The sequence below is a fragment of the Sander lucioperca genome, chromosome 20 (genome assembly GCF_008315115.2).
Source record: "Sander lucioperca isolate FBNREF2018 chromosome 20, SLUC_FBN_1.2, whole genome shotgun sequence".
In the NCBI taxonomy this organism is placed as follows: Eukaryota; Metazoa; Chordata; class Actinopteri; order Perciformes; family Percidae; genus Sander; species Sander lucioperca.
In genome coordinates, this window is record NC_050192.1 from 21,061,651 (window position 1) to 21,081,650 (window position 20,000).

The following is a 20,000-nucleotide window of genomic DNA, read 5'->3' on the forward strand; positions in this document are numbered from 1 at the left end:
CATTTAAGCTTTTTAATATAGTATGTAGTATATAGTATATATATATATAGTATATATATATATATATATATATATATACACATACATACATATATATATATATATATATATATATATATATATATATATATATATATATATATATATATATATATATTTTACCGGTTAAAAGTTTGGGGTCATTCAGAAATGTCCATTCCAGACAGAATAGCAGCTGAGATCAGTTGCATTGTGTTTTTAATCAGGGCAGCAGTTTTCAGATTACATTATGTGTTTATATAATATAATCTGAAATATATTCATATGATATATAATGTCATCTGAAATATATACATATGATATATAATATAATCTGAAATATATACATATGATATATAATGTCTAAAGGGTTCTCCATGTTTTCTCAGTGAGCCTTTTAAAATGATATCAGATTAGTGAACAGGATGAGCCTTTGGAACATTGGATGAATGGTTGCTGATAATGGGTAATGTAGATATTACATTAAAGATCAGCCACTTCTTTCTACAGTCGAGAACCCTTTTAACGTTATATATCATATGTATATACTTCAGATGACATTATATATCATATGTATATACTTCAGATTACATTTTATATCATATGTATATACTTCAGATTACATTATATATCATATGTATATACTTCAGATGACATTATATATCATATGTATATACTTCAGATTACATTATATATCATATGTATACATTTCAGATGACATTATATATCATATGTATATACTTCAGATTACATTATGCACATAATGTAATCTGAAAACTGCTGCCCTGATTAAAACAATGCAGCTGATCTCAGCTGCTATTTTGTCTGGAATGGACATTACTGAGTGACTTTTTACTAGTTATTACTAGTTACCTGGTGTATGAATAGTTACCTGGTGTATAAATAGTTACCTGTGTATAGTTACCTGTGTATAAATAGTTACCTGTGTATAGTTACCTGTGTATAAATAGTTACCTGTGTATAGTTACCTGTGTATAAATAGTTACCTGGTGTATGAATAGTTACCTGGTGTATAAATAGTTACCTGGTGTATAAATAGTTACCTGGTGTATGAATAGTTACCTGGTGTATGAATAGTTACCTGGTGTATGAATAGTTACTTGTGTATGAATAGTTACCTGGTGTATGAATAGTTACCTGGTGTATAAATAGTTACCTGTGTATAGTTACCTGTGTATAAATAGTTACCTGTGTATAGTTACCTGTGTATAAATAGTTACCTGGTGTATGAATAGTTACCTGGTGTATAAATAGTTACCTGGTGTATGAATAGTTACCTGGTGTATGAATAGTTACCTGGTGTATGAATAGTTACTTGTGTATAAATAGTTACTTGTGTATAAATAATTACTTGTGTATAAATAGTTACCTGTGTATGAATAGTTACCTGTGTATAAATAGTTACCTGTGTATAAATAGTTACCTGTGTATAAATAGTTACTTGTGTATAAATAGTTACTGGTGTATGAATAGTTACCTGGTGTATGAATAGTTACTTGTGTATGAATAGTTACCTGGTGTATGAATAGTTACCTGGTGTATAAATAGTTACCTGTGTATAGTTACCTGTGTATAAATAGTTACCTGTGTATAGTTACCTGTGTATAAATAGTTACCTGGTGTATGAATAGTTACCTGGTGTATAAATAGTTACCTGGTGTATGAATAGTTACCTGGTGTATGAATAGTTACCTGGTGTATGCATAGTTACCTGGTGTATAAATAGTTACTTGTGTATAAATAGTTACTGGTGTATGAATAGTTACCTGGTGTATGAATAGTTACTTGTGTATGAATAGTTACTTGGTGTATGAATAGTTACCTGGTGTATGAATAGTTACTTGTGTATGAATAGTTACTTGTGTATGAATAGTTGTGTATGAATAGTTACCTGTGTATGAATAGTTACTTGTGTATAAATAGTTACCTGGTGTATGAATAGTTACCTGGTGTATGAATAGTTACTTGTGTATGAATAGTTACTTGTGTATGAATAGTTACTTGTGTATGAATAGTTACCTGGTGTATGAATAGTTACTTGTGTATGAATAGTTACCTGTGTATGAATAGTTACTTGTGTATAAATAGTTACCTGGTGTATGAATAGTTACCTGGTGTATGAATAGTTACTTGTGTATGAATAGTTACCTGGTGTATGAATAGTTACTTGTGTATGAATAGTTACTTGTGTATGAATAGTTACTTGTGTATGAATAGTTACTTGTGTATGAATAGTTACTTGTGTATGAATAATTACCTGGTGTTGTGTGAAGCGCAGCTATCGGAACAGTCTGGTGAACTCTCTGATGGCCCAACACACCTGCTTACACTCCTCAGCACTGAAGAAGAAGAAACACCAACATTAGTCTGGATCGGTTCAGGTACCGGATAATCACTGGAATATCTGGCAGAACAACCTCCTACAGGTACCGGATAATCACTGGAATATCTGGCAGAACAACCTCCTACAGGTACCGGATAATCACTGGAATATCTGGCAGAACAACCTCCTACAGGCTGAAAATGATGAAGTTTAGAATAAAATGTGGACGGTGGTTTTATAAAGAATATGTTAGATTATTTCATCTCTAACTGGGAGGTTTTGGGACTGATTTCACTCAGGAGAGTTTAGACAAGTCTTCTCTACAAAGTTTGTCCGGTAAAGTCAGGTAAAGTCAGGTAAAGTCAGGTAAAGTCAGGTAAAGTCAGGTAAAGTCAGGTATCAGGTAAAGTCAGGTGAAGTCAGGTAAAGTCAGGTATCAGGTAAAGTCAGGTAAAGTCAGGTAAAGTCAGGTAAAGTCAGGTGAAGTCAGGTAAACTCAGGTAAACTCAGGTAAAGTCAGGTGAAGTCAGGTAAAGTCAGGTAAAGTCAGGTAAAGTCAGGTAAAGTCAGGTATCAGGTAAAGTCAGGTGAAGTCAGGTGAAGTCAGGTAAAGTCAGGTATCAGGTAAAGTCAGGTAAAGTCAGGTAAAGTCAGGTAAAGTCAGGTGAAGTCAGGTAAAGTCAGGTATCAGGTAAAGTCAGGTGAAGTCAGGTGAAGTCAGGTAAAGTCAGGTATCAGGTAAAGTCAGGTAAAGTCAGGTAAAGTCAGGTATCAGGTAAAGTCAGGTAAAGTCAGGTAAAGTCAGGTAAAGTCAGGTGAAGTCAGGTGAAGTCAGGTAAACTCAGGTAAACTCAGGTAAACTCAGGTATCAGGTAAAGTCAGGTGAAGTCAGGTAAAGTCAGGTATCAGGTAAAGTCAGGTAAAGTCAGGTAAAGTCAGGTAAAGTCAGGTATCAGGTAAAGTCAGGTGAAGTCAGGTAAAGTCAGGTATCAGGTAAAGTCAGGTGAAGTCAGGTGAAGTCAGGTATCAGGTAAAGTCAGGTAAAGTCAGGTAAAGTCAGGTGAAGTCAGGTAAACTCAGGTAAAGTCAGGTATCAGGTAAAGTCAGGTGAAGTCAGGTGAAGTCAGGTAAAGTCAGGTATCAGGTAAAGTCAGGTAAAGTCAGGTAAAGTCAGGTATCAGGTAAAGTCAGGTGAAGTCAGGTGAAGTCAGGTAAAGTCAGGTATCAGGTAAAGTCAGGTATCAGGTAAAGTCAGGTAAAGTCAGGTGAAGTCAGGTAAAGTCAGGTAAAGTCAGGTAAAGTCAGGTATCAGGTAAAGTCAGGTGAAGTCAGGTAAAGTCAGGTATCAGGTAAAGTCAGGTAAAGTCAGGTAAAGTCAGGTAAAGTCAGGTGAAGTCAGGTGAAGTCAGGTGAAGTCAGGTAAACTCAGGTAAACTCAGGTAAAGTCAGGTATCAGGTAAAGTCAGGTGAAGTCAGGTGAAGTCAGGTAAAGTCAGGTAAAGTCAGGTATCAGGTAAAGTCAGGTAAAGTCAGGTAAAGTCAGGTATCAGGTAAAGTCAGGTGAAGTCAGGTGAAGTCAGGTAAAGTCAGGTATCAGGTAAAGTCAGGTAAAGTCAGGTAAAGTCAGGTAAAGTCAGGTGAAGTCAGGTGAAGTCAGGTGAAGTCAGGTGAAGTCAGGTGAAGTCAGGTATCAGGTAAAGTCAGGTGAAGTCAGGTAAAGTCAGGTATCAGGTAAAGTCAGGTAAAGTCAGGTAAAGTCAGGTATCAGGTAAAGTCAGGTAAAGTCAGGTAAAGTCAGGTGAAGTCAGGTAAACTCAGGTAAACTCAGGTAAACTCAGGTAAAGTCAGGTATCAGGTAAAGTCAGGTGAAGTCAGGTGAAGTCAGGTAAAGTCAGGTATCAGGTAAAGTCAGGTAAAGTCAGGTAAAGTCAGGTGAAGTCAGGTGAAGTCAGGTAAACTCAGGTAAACTCAGGTAAAGTCAGGTATCAGGTAAAGTCAGGTATCAGGTAAAGTCAGGTATCAGGTAAAGTCAGGTAAAGTCAGGTATCAGGTAAAGTCCGGTAAAGTCAGGTAAAGTCAGGTAAAGTCAGGTATCAGGTAAAGTCAGGTAAAGTCCGGTAAAGTCAGGTATCAGGTAAAGTCAGGTAAAGTCAGGTATCAGGTAAAGTCAGGTATCAGGTAAAGTCAGGTAAAGTCCGGTAAAGTCAGGTAAAGTCAGGTATCAGGTAAAGTCAGGTAAAGTCAGGTATCAGGTAAAGTCAGGTAAAGTCAGGTATCAGGTAAAGTCCGGTAAAGTCAGGTATCAGGTAAAGTCAGGTAAAGTCAGGTATCAGGTAAAGTCAGGTATCAGGTAAAGTCAGGTATCAGGTAAAGTCAGGTAAAGTCAGGTATCAGGTAAAGTCAGGTAAAGTCAGGTATCAGGTAAAGTCAGGAGTCTATTTGTCTCTGGCTGTGGAGATTCCAGTTTCTCTGCGTGTGATTTAGTCTCAACAAGTCTCAAACTGTCAGACTGAGATCCTAAATATTTCTGATGACTCACAGCTGTCTTTTTATTAACTGCGTACGCTGAACTGCTTTCTAATCCTGCAGAGATTAATGGATTAGAATGTAACTGTCACTTTTTTATATTATATTCAATTCAATGTTCAATTTGTTCAATAAAAGATAGTTCGAAATGATTTCCTGTCATCAGTTTAAACTCAAACAGTTTGATGTATTTTATCAGAACTGAGAACTCTTTAATATCTGATTATTTATCACAAGTTATCGCTTTATCTAGATATTCCACTACGTTATCACATATGGTGCAGCCGTAGGCTGAACATGGTGTGTCAGGAGGTGTGATCTCACCTGGTGACCTGTTTGTGGAAGTCTGTCAGCTGTTTGTGTACAGTGTGTCAGGTGTGTCAGGTGTGTCAGCAGGTGTGTCGGGTGTGTCAGGTGTGTCAGCAGGTGTGTCGGGTGTGTCAGCAGGTGTGTCAGGTGTGTCAGCAGGTGTGTCGTCAGGTGTGTCAGGTGTGTCAGCAGGTGTGTCAGCAGGTGTGTCAGGTGTGTCAGCAGGTGTGTCGGGTGTGTCAGGTGTGTCAGCAGGTGTGTCGGGTGTGTCAGGTGTGTCAGCAGGTGTGTCGGGTGTGTCAGCAGGTGTGTCGGGTGTGTCAGCAGGTGTGTCGGGTGTGTCAGCAGGTGTGTCGGGTGTGTCAGCAGGTGTGTCGGGTGTGTCAGGTGTGTCAGCAGGTGTGTCGGGTGTGTCAGGTGTGTCAGCAGGTGTGTCGGGTGTGTCAGGTGTGTCAGCAGGTGTGTCGGGTGTGTCAGCAGGTGTGTCGGGTGTGTCAGGTGTGTCAGCAGGTGTGTCAGGTGTGTCAGCAGGTGTGTCGGGTGTGTCAGGTGTGTCAGCAGGTGTGTCGGGTGTGTCAGCAGGTGTGATCTCACCTAGTGACCTGCTTGTGGAAGTCCGTCAGCTGTTTGTGAGTGACGGTCACGGCTCCTCCAGACGTCTCCTTGGGTAACCCTTTCAGAGCGTTTTCTAACCAGCGACAGAACGTCTGAAACACAACACACACGTTATGATTTACCTGTGGACAGAAAGCCGACACACCTGGAAGCAATGCATTCTGGGAGTGTTGCAGCCACTTTAAAGAGACTTTCCCGCTCCAGGGTTAGCCGTAAATACAGCCGGCCGGCCGCTAAATTAGTAAAATATTACAAATTAATGTTCCATCACACACTGTGGTCACATCATAGGAAAACACCTTGTTATGAGTGACCACCTTGTTGCTATGAGTGACCACCTTGTTGCTATGAGTGAACACCTTGTTGCTATGAGTGAACACCTTGTTGCTATGAGTGACCAGTGTATGATGAAGGCATGTTAGGTGGAATTAGCAAGCTAACGTTAGCTAACCGTTCAGTCGGCCGTTCAGTCCTTCTGCTCCCACTGAGAGAACAGAGACAGGCCTGGGGAGGGACAGACAGGCTTGGGGAGGGACAGACAGGCCTGGGGAGGGACAGACAGGCCTGGGGAGGGACAGTCTGGTCTGTCGCTGTTTTCCCAGCAGGGGTGAAGAAGAGTATGCTGTGTTGGGGTATCATAGCAACGTTATCAGGTATCATAGCAACGTTATCACGTATCATAGCAACGTTATCTGGTTCTCTAGTTGAATGATGAGTAGATTAGGGAGAGTTATTTCCTCTAACCTAAGTGGTACTCGGCCGCCGGCTGTCGTCTCTGCGCTGAGTTCAGGTGTTAAAGCAACACTACGTAACTTTTCCCGCTTCGGCCCCCCTCGCTACGGTGAGTTGTTAAAACCTTTCTTTTAGTAAACTCTGAACACAACCAATGTTGTCAAGTCTTTGGTTAAGGTGTAGAGTCCCTGGAGATACTTGGAGCAAAGTCTCATGTTGTGTCGAGCCTTCTTAGTGTTTTAACAATAGATATTTTGAGGCTAGCATCAAAGTGTCCCTAGCAGTCCCATTCAGAAGGCCATTTGACCCAAAAACTAGAATATGGTAAATCTTAAAAGTGGCGATTCCGTCCTAAATATGCTTTTAAACTAAAGTTTGACTCGGGTACATTCACAAAAAGACCCTAGGTTGCATTTTGGCGAGAGTTACGCTTTAACACACCTGGCCAGATGTTTGTCTGTAGGCCAGATGTTTGGGTCTGTAGGCCAGATGTTTGGGTCTGTAGGCCAGATGTTTGGGTCTGTAGGCCAGATGTTTGTGTCTGTAGGCCAGATGTTTGGGTCTGTAGGCCAGATGTTTGGGTCTGTAGGCCAGATGTTTGGGTCTGTAGGCCAGATGTTTGTCTGTAGGCCAGATGTTTGGGTCTGTAGGCCAGATGTTTGGGTCTGTAGGCCAGATGTTTGGGTCTGTAGGCCAGATGTTTGGGTCTGTAGGCCAGATGTTTGTCTGTAGGCCAGATGTTTGGGTACTCACCGGCCTGTTGAACAGCATGACCTCCCACAGCACCTCGGCGACGTCCGGCAGCGTGTACGGCGGGAGACAGAAACAGCACGAGTGCATCAGCTGGGTCACCAGCTGCTGGGCGTGCTGCTCCATGGCCTGGCCAATCAGCTGCTTCCTCAGCTCAAAGTCCTCCTCGTGCTGAAGGAGACACGGGACACAGGAGAGTTTAGTTTAAAGAAGACAGGACACAGGAGAGAGGAGACAGGACACAGGAGAGAAGAGACAGGACACAGGAGAGAAGAGACAGGACACAGGAGAGAGGAGACAGGACACAGGACACAGGAGAGAGGAGACAGGACACAGGAGAGAGGAGACAGGACACAGGAGAGAAGAGACAGGACACAGGAGAGAGGAGACAGGACACAGGAGAGAGGAGACAGGACACAGGAGAGAGGAGACAGGACACAGGAGACAGGACACAGGAGAGAGGAGAGAGGACACAGGAGAGAGGAGACAGGACACAGGAGACAGGACACAGGAGAGAGGAGACAGGAGACAGGAGAGAGGAGACAGGACACAGGAGAGAAGAGACAGGACACAGGAGAGAGGAGACAGGACACAGGAGACAGGAGGCAGGACACAGGAGAGAGGAGACAGGACACAGGAGAGAGGAGACAGGACACAGGACACAGGAGAGAGGAGACAGGACACAGGAGAGAGGAGACAGGACAGGAGACAGGACACAGGAGAGAGGAGAGAGGACACAGGAGAGAGGAGACAGGACACAGGAGACAGGACACAGGAGACAGGAGACAGGAGAGAGGAGACAGGACACAGGAGAGAAGACACAGGAGAGAAGACAGGAGAGAGAGAGGAGAGAGGAGAGAGGAGAGAGGAGAGAGGAGAGAGGAGAGAGGAGAGAGGAGACAGGACACAGGAAAGAGGAGAGAGGAGTCTTGGGTTACTTGATAACCACTAATGACTGTTGAACAGTGTCTCAGTCAACTTCAGTAGTAATCGTGGTGTTTGTGCTGACTCACGTCGTTAGCCACCCCGGTGTGGATCAGGTCTCGGACGAACTTCATGACGCTGCAGTTAGCGTCTCGGTGGTCCAGCGAGGTGGCAGCGATGGCGCACTGGATGATGTGAACGATGATGCTGCTGCTGAGTAGAGTGACGGGACTCCTCTGAACGAACCTACACACACACACACACACACACACACAGTCCACTGTCAGATGGTCTATAGATCTCTCTTGGAGACTAGGCCTGGCAATGATTCGGGTCATTCTGAGTCACTAAACTGATCCGGTTGTGCGAGTCACTCGAGTCAAAGATTTAGAATCTTTTAATTTTATTTGGAAAACGTTATATCCATAAATGTAAATGGTCTGAAAGAAAACCGAATATTCATTTAAAAATGACATGAAATTATATTTTGAAACTTTAATAGGACTGACAAATAAGAAAGCCATTCGGACTCTGAACACTCACAATGACTTACAACCTCTTTAATGTAAATTCAATGCGCCCCTTTTTCATGTATGTATGTAATGTTTTCAATGTGTATCTGTACTTGAATAATAAAGTTTTTTGAAGACAAAAAAAAAACATGAGTTGTCGGCGAGGTGAGCTTACGGACTGTCTGCTCGCCCTAATTGCATTTTAATATACTACATTTATACACCCAACTTACAGTAGGCCTAGCTAGGCTACGTGCAGAACATTGGATGTTATTTCAGAAGTGAAAGAATGCCTTTTGTTGTTGATTTGCTTTACTCTGAGCTCGAGGAGAGACCATAGACTGTATATTAATATTAACAGTCTATCACTCGTCTGAATCAGATCCACTCACATAGCCGGCTGATTCGCACAACAACTCATGAATCACCGACAACTCACGAGCCCTCGTCGACTCGTGGGTTCTCGAGTGAGTCCCAGGGTCTGTGAGCTGAGTCTGCGGGTCGGGACTGTCTCTCTGCTCACTCAGGCGCTTGAGTTGACTTGTGGAGTTGCTGTTGCCTACGAAATTGTATAAAGGTATAAGGCTTTTTGCAGCTAAGATGGCTAGCATAGTAGAAGCTAATATTGCAAGAGGTTTGTGTGTGGCGCTGTCATTTTAGATTGAATTGTAGTTGGACTCAACTGAACCAGGTTAATGATACTAGAGACTCGCGATTCGTGAGTCAATTTAAAGATCCGAGTGAATCACGACTCCAACAGGTCTACCGGAGAAAGAACAGAGACGGAGGGACTGAGGAGACAGCTCAGAGCTGGTGTTTGGTGTGGCAGAGATAGAGGCAGTGATGTTTCCCGTTTCCTGTACGGGACTCTAACCCCACCTCAAAACACCCGACATCTCTGTTACATGACTGGCCCCCGCAGCGGGACACGGGGCTGTGGGTACCTGGGTTCTTACCAAACTCTGTGACTGTGTGACTGAAGCTCAGCCAGCTGGTGCCTCACCGTATCAGCACTATGTTTCCTGTCTTAACTACTCTGACACACCGTTACTCAAGTTAACTTTTACTGTAACGAGTATTTTTACAGTGTGGGATTAGTACTTTTACTGAAGTAATCTGAATACCTCTTCCGGCGCTGGTTAAATTTAAAGCGCAGCAGATTTATCACCCAGTCTGAACAGGTCATGTGACTCACCTGGTGGCCAGTCTGAACAGGTCGTCCACGGTGTCGGGATGATTCCTCAGACCGTTCTGCTGTTCCAACAGCTGGAAGGTCGGCATGCACAGAGCCTGGAGGAACATCAGCATCAGGAGGTAAATCACATGTTTTATTGGATATATTATGTACTGATATCCTAAAGTCTGCCACCTAACCCCAACTACTGATATCCAAAAGTCTGCCACCTAACCTGGAGTTTACATGCAGCTGTTTGTTTATCTATACAAATAATACTAATAACACTAATAATAATAATTAATACTAATAATACTAATAATAGGTGTTTTACCTGCAGCATGTCGAGCAGCCCCTGCCTGCAGCCGTCCTCCATGCCGTACTCGTCCACCAGGATGCTGCCCAGGTACAGGAAGCACGAGTGGGGGTACACCTGGTACACACTCACCATCTACACACACACACAGACAGACAGACAGACACAAACACATATACAGAGAGAGACACACACACACACACACACACACACACACACACACACACACACACACACATATATACATATACAGAGAGACACACATACAGAGAGACACACACAGACACACACACAGACACACACACAGCTGTTTAAAACTAACCCATGAACAGGTAGGTAAATACTTTATATTTATATTTTTTTTATGAAATGAACTAACAGATGAGTGACCAATAACCCTTGAACATCACTAATTGCTCGTCCAATCAGAGCTCCTACAGCCAGTATCAGAGAGTGGAGGTGTGCAGGTGTGTCTACCTGCGTGACGAGCGGCTGCAGCAGGGAGGCGGAGCCTTTCCCGACACATCGCACAGCGAAGCGGAGACAGCGACAGCAGCGCTCCACGATCCGGTTATCGGCCTGGTGAGTGTTCAGAGTCTCGGACAGAACGGGCCAGATCTGCAGCACAGAACAGCACACATGTTCACGTATTCATATACATGTATATGTATATCTAGAGGAGATATGTTCATAAATATATATATCATCTAATATACAGGAGATATGTTCATATATACTACCGGTCAAAGGTTTGGGGTCACTTAGGGCGTTTTCACACATACCTCATTTGGTCCGGACTTTCGGACTTTTCAGTTTGATCCGAACCAAAATTAGAGGTGTGAAACCTCCCCTGGACCACGGTCCGGATCAAAAGACCAAATTTTGGTCCGACCAAAAGAGGTGGTCTCGGCCCGGACCAAACTGAACCATGGTCCGGTTCGTTTACAGTGTGAAAGCATTTTTTGGATGGTTCGGACTTTCGGACCAAATAGTATAAATACATATAAAAAAAGTATATAATATAACTCCTTGTGTTACAAGACCGGGGAATAGCTCCTTTAAGGAATAGCTTGGTGCTTAGTGTGTAGGCTACATGAGAGAGTGACGGTGAATGCACTCAGAGCAGACAGCTGTCGGCTATCAGAGCTGAGAATACATCAGCAGTTTATTTGTTAAGTGGTAGTAAATGTACAGTGTAGGTTTCCGTTTGTCTCTGAATAAATTGTCCAGAAAGTTCCAGTGTCTTGCTTCTCAACATCACAACAAAACAAAAAGAGCCGCGGCAGTAGAGGAGAGCAGCAGTCAGTAGGAGAGAGCAGCAGTCAGTAGAGGAGAGCAGCAGTCAGTAGAGGAGAGCAGCAGTCAGTAGGAGAGAGCAGCAGTCAGTAGAGGAGAGCAGCAGTCAGTAGAGGAGAGCAGCAGTCAGTAGGAGAGAGCAGCAGTCAGTAGGGGAGAGCAGCAGTCAGTAGGGGAGAGCAGCAGTCAGTAGGAGAGAGCAGCAGTCAGTAGGAGAGAGCAGCAGTCAGTAGGAGAGAGCAGCAGTCAGTAGGGGAGAGCAGCAGTCAGTAGGAGAGAGCAGCAGTCAGTAGGAGAGAGCAGCAGTCAGTAGGAGAGAGCAGCAGTCAGTAGGGGAGAGCAGCAGTCAGTAGGGGAGAGCAGCAGTCAGTAGGGGAGAGCAGCAGTCAGTAGGAGAGAGCAGCAGTCAGTAGGAGAGAGCAGCAGTCAGTAGGAGAGAGCAGCAGTCAGTAGGAGAGAGCAGCAGTCAGTAGAGGAGAGCAGCAGTCAGTAGAGGAGAGCAGCAGTCAGTAGGAGAGAGAGAGAGCAGCAGTCAGTAGGAGAGAGCAGCAGTCAGTAGGAGAGAGCAGCAGTCAGTAGGAGAGATCAGCAGTCAGTAGGAGAGAGCAGCAGTCAGTAGGAGAGAGTAGCAGTCAGTAGGGGAGAGCAGCAGTCAGTAGGAGAGAGTAGCAGTCAGTAGGAGAGAGCAGCAGTCAGTAGGGGAGAGCAGCAGTCAGTAGGGGAGAGCAGCAGTCAGTAGGGGAGAGCAGCAGTCAGTAGGGGAGAGCAGCAGTCAGTAGGGGAGAGCAGCAGTCAGTAGGAGAGATCAGCAGTCAGTAGGGGAGAGCAGCAGTCAGTAGGAGAGAGCAGCAGTCAGTAGAGGAGAGCAGCAGTCAGTAGAGGAGAGAAGCAGTCAGTAGAGGAGAGCAGCAGTCAGTAGGGGAGAGCAGCAGTCAGTAGGAGAGATCAGCAGTCAGTAGAGGAGAGCAGCAGTCAGTAGGAGAGCAGCAGTCAGTAGAGGAGAGCAGCAGTCAGTAGGAGAGAGCAGCAGTCAGTAGAGGAGAGCAGCAGTCAGTAGGAGAAAGCAGCAGTCAGCTGAAAAAACTCCGACACAGAGAGAGGAGACAAGAGGACGGGGAAGCCTGTCTACAAACCAATCAATGATAAGTATCTGGAGACGCAGCTCACGTATGTGATGACGGCAGGACGTAGTTTTGTCACGTATAGATCTTTAGTGCGCTTGCATAACTGCAGTGTGAAACCATTAACTTACCGGATCAAATGTTACAATGGAACAAAAACATGAACCTTGGTCTGGACCTTGGTTCGGACTTTCATGTGTGAAAACGCCCTTAGTAATGTCCATTCCAGACAGAATAGCAGCTGAGATCAGCTGCATTGTGTTTAATCAGGGCAGCAGTGTTCAGATGACATTATGGGCTGTAATGATGTCTGAAGGGTTCTCCACTGTTGTAGACAGAAGAGGCTGAAGAAAGGCTTGAAATCCATGCTTTCTGGTCTAACCCTCATACCCAAATTAAAAGTGGTCCAGCTCCCATTGGGAAGGTGACTGATGTGGGTGTGTGTGTGTGTGTGTGTGTGTGTGTGTGTGTGTGAAAGGTGACTGATGTGTGTGTGTGTGTGTGTGTGTGTGTGAGAAAGGTGACTGATGTGTGTGTGTGTGTGTGTGTGTGTGTGTGTGTGTGTGTGTGTGTGTGTGTGTGTGTGAAAGGTGACTGGTGTGTGTGTGTGTGTGTGTGTGTGAAAGGTGACTGATGTGGGGTGACCCTAAACTTTTGACTGGTAATATATATATATATATATATATATATATATATATCATCTAATCTACAGGTTTGATATAATAACGTATCTGCTGTTTCTACAGGCAGGTAGCATGATTAGGGTATTTATTGAGAAAGGTGTGTGTGTGCGTGTGTGTGTGTGTGTGTGTGTGTGTGTGTGTGTGTGTGTGTGTGTGTGTTTTACCTCCTGAATGACTTTCTGACAGGGGTGCGTCTGTCCGTTCTCTACGATGGGGTTCGTGTGTCTGAAGGAGAAACAAACAGAAGGCATCAGCGTGTTTCCTGTTGGTTTAAATAAAGGTTGAGATGTGACGACAGGTAAACTCACCTGAAGATAACAGCCAGTCTGTCCAGCCACACGGTGGGATCAGCTGACTTCCCGTTGGTAGATTCCTCAGACAAAAGCTGGAAGAGAACACGGAGACTGTGGGTTTAGTCTGAACGTCTGCTTCCTGCTGGTCGCAGCATTTAAAGACTCTGACTGACCTTCTTCAGAGCCAGGACCTGAACGGCACACAGGTCACTCAGACACTCGGCGATCTTCTCCAGAGGAAGCCGGGCCAGAACCAGAGCTGTACCTGCACAGGTAAACACACACACACACACACACGGTGACATCACAACCAGAACTGTACCTGCACAGGTAAGCACGCACACACACACACACACACACACACACACACACACACACACACACACACACGGTGACATCACAACCAGAGCTGTACCTGCACAGGTAAACACACACACACACACACACACACACACACACACACACACACACACACACACACACACACACACACACAGGGACATCATGTGACATCACTGGGACATGTGACATCACTGTATACTAATGTATAAAGTAAAGTGAAGTCAAAGCTCCTTTTTCTCCAATTTTATGAGAAAAACGTCAGAATATTTTGACTTCAGCAAAGTTAACTGGAACATTTTGGTTGCCTAGAAACAACTGGTTCAGCGTCCACAGACCAGTGTGTGACGTGAGAGGACAGAGCTACACCTGTACAGCTGCTGCTGTAACCGGGTTAGACTAGAACGGGGCTGATGATGTCACTACAGGTGTGTACAGGTGTGGCGTACCTTTGAGCAGCCCCACGGCGGCCTCGGTGGACAAGGCGAAGGAGTCCAGGGCGCGGGCGATGTCCAGCAGGCCCTGGAAGTGCTGAGCCATGTGATCTCTGCACACCGAGCAGATGTTGTGGATCGCCTTCGCTGCTGCAGACGCCAGAGGTTTCTCTCGGAGGCCTTTCATCAGGTAGTTCAGCACAGGGTCTGGAAGACAGACGGGACGCTAAGGACAAGCTTCTCCTCAACACGAGACAGACGGGATGCTAAGGACAAGCTTCTCCTCAACACAAGATCTGGCTAGGGTTATGTAATGGAGGGCTAGGGTTATGTAATGGAGGGCTAGGGTTAGGTAATGGAGGGCTAGGGTTATGTAATGGCGATGAGGAGGGCTAGGGTTATGTAATGGAGGGCTAGGGTTATGTAATGGAGGGCTAGGGTTATGTAATGGCGATGAGGAGGAGACTTCAGCGAGCGCCTCAGAAACAGCTGAGTATCGTAGGGAGACTCGACCCTGTATGGCGCACAACACGGGAAGATAAAACCTGTTTCTGGTTATTGAATACATTTACAGTTTGTTTTTTTGGGGCATTTTAGGCCTTTAATTTCACAGGACAGATGAAGACATGAAAAGGGGAGAGAGAGGGGGAATGACATGCAGCAAAGGGCCGCAGGTCGGAGTCGAACCTGCGGCCGCTGCGTCGAGGAGTAAACCTCTATATATGTGCGCCTGCTCTACCAACTGAGCTAACCTAGCCACACTACAGTTTGGTTTTTAAGAGATTGATTACATGTCGTCGAGGAGCACTGGGACAGTTTATTGGCAGCAAAGCTTTCAGCGACAGGTGGCTGTGAAGTGATCCGTGTGGATCTCTTGTTGACCTCGCACAGCAGCCAATCAGGGCTGGAATAGAGATGCACCGATCCACTTTTTCAGTTCTACATTACATTACATGTCATTTAGCGGACGCTTTTATCCAAAGCAACTTGGATTAATTGCTATATATCAGAGGTAACACACCTCTGGAGCACTAGGGGTTAAGTGCCTTGCTCAGGGACACATTGGTTGATGTATCACAGTGGGAATCAAACCCACATCTCCCACACCAAAGGCACGTGACATATCCACTGCCCCATCACCACCCGTGTTCTGATTACGTTTCCTGAATATGGATATCTGCTGATATGATGCTGATACCAGAGCACTTTTTGCATAACATTTGCATTTCAATTTTGCATAAAATGTAAATGTATTCCAAAATAATTGATTGAACAGAAAGCTTCACGTCCAGAGAGGATGCATTACCAACTGCCAGCAGGTAGATTTCTACACACAAGTTCAACAGGAAGAAGAGAATTTCAAAGAGTGCGATAGAAAATTGGAAACTCCTTCGTAAGATTTTCAAAGTGAATATTTGTAATAAAAGTGCAAGACTGTGTAGAGAAACAGAAACAGCTTCCTAAATCTGAAGGGGAACATTGTGCGATCGGTCGGCGCTCTCCGAGGAAATTTCAGTTACTTTTATGATTCGAGCAGTTTAACAAAAACAACTCCAGGCTCCGTGTTTTCTACCGCCTGAGCATCACAGAAACAGGAAGTAGCTAACATTTCTATGGTCAGGTTAACCCCACATGGAGGTCTGAACCTGTAGAAACAGTTAAGCATTAACACATCAGTCTGAAGCAGAAATCAGAAAGTGGTACCGAGGAATCTGGGGTTTCTGTCCACGACTTCGCTCATCTCTCCGACCAGCTCGATGCTCGTGAAGCGAACCGCCATGTGGACGGTTTCTGGGAGCAAAACCACCTGCTGCAAGACCTCGGACAGGGTCGGGTTGTTCTCTCTGGAGGGACAAGATCCAGACGGGATTATCAGACACAGAGCAGCAACGACAACAAGTTTCTGTGTTATTCTAGATCTGGAGGATCACCAACATGTTTCTATGTTATTCTAGATCTGGAGGATCACCAACATGTTTCTATGTTATTCTAGATCTGGAGGACCACCAACATGTTCTATGTTCTTCTAGATCTGGAGGACCACCAACATGTTCTATGTTATTCTAGATCTGGAGGACCACCATGTTCTATGTTATTCTAGATCTTCAGATACTCACGGATCAACGCTTTTAGCGATTGCAGCCATGATGAAGAGAACAGCTTCCGTCACTTCCCAGGAAGGGTTCCCTTCTTTTAACGTAGAATATAACTGGTGAGAAAACAACAGAGAACGTATTTATAAAGTAGAATATAACATAAAGTATTTATAAAGTAGAATATAACAAAGTATTTATAAAGTAGAATATAACAGAACGTATTTATAAAGTAGAATATAACAGAAAGTATGTATAAAGTAGAATATAACAGAAAGTATTTATAAAGTAGAACATAACAAAGTATTTATGAAGTAGAATATAACAGAGAAAGTATTTATAAAGTAGAATATAACAGAAAGTATTTATGAAGTAGAATATAACAGAATGTATTTATAAAGTAGAATATAACAGAGTATTTATGAAGTAGAATATAACAGAGTATTTATGAAGTAGAATATAACAGAAAGTATTTATAAAGTAGAATATAACAGAAAGTATTTATGAAGTAGAATATAACAGAGAAAGTATTTATAAAGTAGAATATAACAGAAAGTATTTATGAAGTAGAATATAACAGAAAGTATTCATGAAGTAGAATATAACAGAGTATTTATGAAGTAGAATATAACAGAGTATTTATGAAGTAGAATATAACAGAAAGTATTTATAAAGTAGAATATAACAGAATATTTATGAAGTAGAATATAACAGAAAGTATTTATGAAGTAGAATATAACAGAGAGTATTCATGAAGTAGAATATAACAGAAAGTATTTATGAAGTAGAATATAACAGAGTTTCATGAAGTAGAATATAACAGAGTATTTATGAAGTAGAATATAACAGAGTATTTATGAAGTAGAATATAACAGAGTATTCATGAAGTAGAATATAACAGAGTATTTATGAAGTAGAATATAACAGAATGTATTTATAAAGTAGAATATAACAGAGTATTTATAAAGTAGAATATAACAGAGTATTCATGAAGTAGAATATAACAGAGTATTTATGAAGTAGAATATAACAGAGTATTCATGAAGTAGAATATAACAGAATGTATTTATGAAGTAGAATATAACAGAGTATTTATAAAGTAGAATATAACAGAGTATTCATGAAGTAGAATATAACAGAGTATTTATGAAGTAGAATATAACAGAGTATTCATGAAGTAGAATATAACAGAGTATTTATGAAGTAGAATATAACAGAGTATTTATGAAGTAGAATATAACAGAGTATTTATGAAGTAGAATATAAGAGTATTTATGAAGTAGAATATAACAGAATGTATTTATAAAGTAGAATATAACAGAACGTATTTATAAAGTAGAATATAACAATGTATTTATGAAGTAGAATATAACAGAGAGTATTTATGAAGTAGAATATAACAGTATTTATGAAGTAGAATATAACAGAGTATTTATAAAGTAGAATATAACAGTATTTATAAAGTAGAATATAACAGAGTATTTATAAAGTAGAATATAACAGAATGTATTTATAAAGTAGAATATAACAGAGTATTTATAAAGTAGAATATAACAATGTATTTATGAAGTAGAATATAACAGAGAGTATTTATGAAGTAGAATATAACAGAGTATTCATGAAGTAGAATATAACAGAATGTATTTATGAAGTAGAATATAACAGAGTATTTATGAAGTAGAATATAACAGAGTATTTATGAAGTAGAATATAACAGAGTATTCATGAAGTAGAATATAACAGAGTATTCATGAAGTAGAATATAACAGAGTATTCATGAAGTAGAATATAACAGAGTATTTATGAAGTAGAATATAACAGAGTATTTATGAAGTAGAATATAACAGAATGTATTTATAAAGTAGAATATAACAGAATGTATTTATAAAGTAGAATATAACAATGTATTTATGAAGTAGAATATAACAGAGAGTATTTATGAAGTAGAATATAACAGAGTATTTATGAAGTAGAATATAACAGAGTATTTATGAAGTAGAATATAACAGAATGTATTTATGAAGTAGAATATAACAGAGTATTTATGAAGTAGAATATAACAGAGTATTCATGAAGTAGAATATAACAGAGTATTCATGAAGTAGAATATAACAGAGTATTCATGAAGTAGAATATAACAGAGTATTCATGAAGTAGAATATAACAGAGTATTCATGAAGTAGAATATAACAGAGTATTTATGAAGTAGAACAGAAGTTACCTGAGAGAAACACTCCATGGATCCAACCAGGAAAATGACGTCTTTAACGAGGTCCGAGACTCTCATCCTGAACTCCCCAAAATCATCCGTGTCCTCCGGGATCCCCTCCTATTGGACAGAAATAGTTTCCATAGTTACAGCCATACACACATTGTTGGAGCCAAAATTATGATTTCATTGTTAATTTTTATTTTGATAAATTGTGCATGGATGCAGCGACATTCGCAGTAAACTGGACTCATTGTGAGCTGATAATGTGTGTTGGTTGATCTCGGTGCGTGGCAATCAGCTGATTAGAGTAGTAATGACATCAGCTGATTAGAGTAGTAATGACATCAGCTGATTAGAGTAGTAATGACATCAGCTGGTTAGAGTAGTAATGACATCAGCTGATTAGAGTAGTAATGACATCAGCTGATTAGAGTAGTAATGACATCAGCTGGTTAGAGTAGTAATGACATCAGCTGATTAGAGTAGTAATGACATCAGCTGGTTAGAGTAGTAATGACATCAGCTGATTAGGGTAGTAATGACATCAGCTGGTTAGAGTAGTAATGACATCAGCTGATTAGAGTAGTAATGACATCAGCTGGTTAGAGTAGTAATGACATCAGCTGATTAGGGTAGTAATGACATCAGCTGGTTAGAGTAGTAATGACATCAGCTGATTAGAGTAGTAATGACATCAGCTGATTAGAGTAGTAATGACATCAGCTGATTAGGGTGGTAATGACATCAAGGGTAGGGCTTTGACTTTTGCCCAAAAATCATATTCGAAGTTTGTTTGTTTATGAATATTAATATTCAAATATATTCGAATATTTATTAATAATTTTTTACCATTAAATGCCTTCAGTAAGGCTTATATTGGTATCAAACTTGGTATATGTTCTGTCCACCAGGGGGCAGTGTATCAGTCAGTAGGCGTGCAATGATGTTGTCAGAAGAAAAAGAACACACTGCCACCACTGGTTTATTAAATTAAAAGTCAGACTCTGGATTAAACACAAACAATATGCTTTCAACAGGAAGGTCGGATATTTCACCGTAGCCTACGTAAGTGGTCTGATGTTCATACTTTTGCGCTGGTGTGTGCGTCGAGCCGCGCGTGTGTGTGTGTGTGTGGAGCGTGTGTGGGGGGAGTGTGTGTTAGAGTGAGAGAGTGACGGTGATTACCGGTAGCTTCAGAGTGAGTAGCGACTCTATAGTCTTAGTGAGAGAAACAAAGAGTCTCCTCTGTTCTTTCTGACCACGGTGAGACATCTGGAGCAGGAGAAGTTAACCCTCTCCTTGATCTCAT

General features: G+C 42.0%; 1 protein-coding gene across 1 annotated transcript in view; it reads right to left on the minus strand.

Moving 5' to 3' along the window:
• The window catches only part of tnpo3 (transportin 3), a 41,425-nt gene that overhangs the window by 2,045 nt on the left and 19,380 nt on the right, over positions 1 to 20,000 (minus strand). The window contains exons 9-22 of the mRNA XM_031321524.2: positions 18,701 to 18,808; positions 16,504 to 16,595; positions 16,091 to 16,230; positions 14,402 to 14,593; positions 13,787 to 13,878; positions 13,629 to 13,705; positions 13,485 to 13,545; positions 10,698 to 10,838; positions 10,239 to 10,355; positions 9,926 to 10,020; positions 8,308 to 8,464; positions 7,298 to 7,465; positions 5,792 to 5,904; positions 2,297 to 2,378 (exon numbers count right to left, since the gene is read on the minus strand). Coding sequence (XP_031177384.1) covers positions 2,318 to 2,378; positions 5,792 to 5,904; positions 7,298 to 7,465; positions 8,308 to 8,464; positions 9,926 to 10,020; positions 10,239 to 10,355; positions 10,698 to 10,838; positions 13,485 to 13,545; positions 13,629 to 13,705; positions 13,787 to 13,878; positions 14,402 to 14,593; positions 16,091 to 16,230; positions 16,504 to 16,595; positions 18,701 to 18,808 — 1,614 coding nt within the window. The 3' untranslated portion in view covers positions 2,297 to 2,317. The remainder of the gene's footprint in view (positions 1 to 2,296; positions 2,379 to 5,791; positions 5,905 to 7,297; positions 7,466 to 8,307; positions 8,465 to 9,925; positions 10,021 to 10,238; positions 10,356 to 10,697; positions 10,839 to 13,484; positions 13,546 to 13,628; positions 13,706 to 13,786; positions 13,879 to 14,401; positions 14,594 to 16,090; positions 16,231 to 16,503; positions 16,596 to 18,700; positions 18,809 to 20,000) is intronic.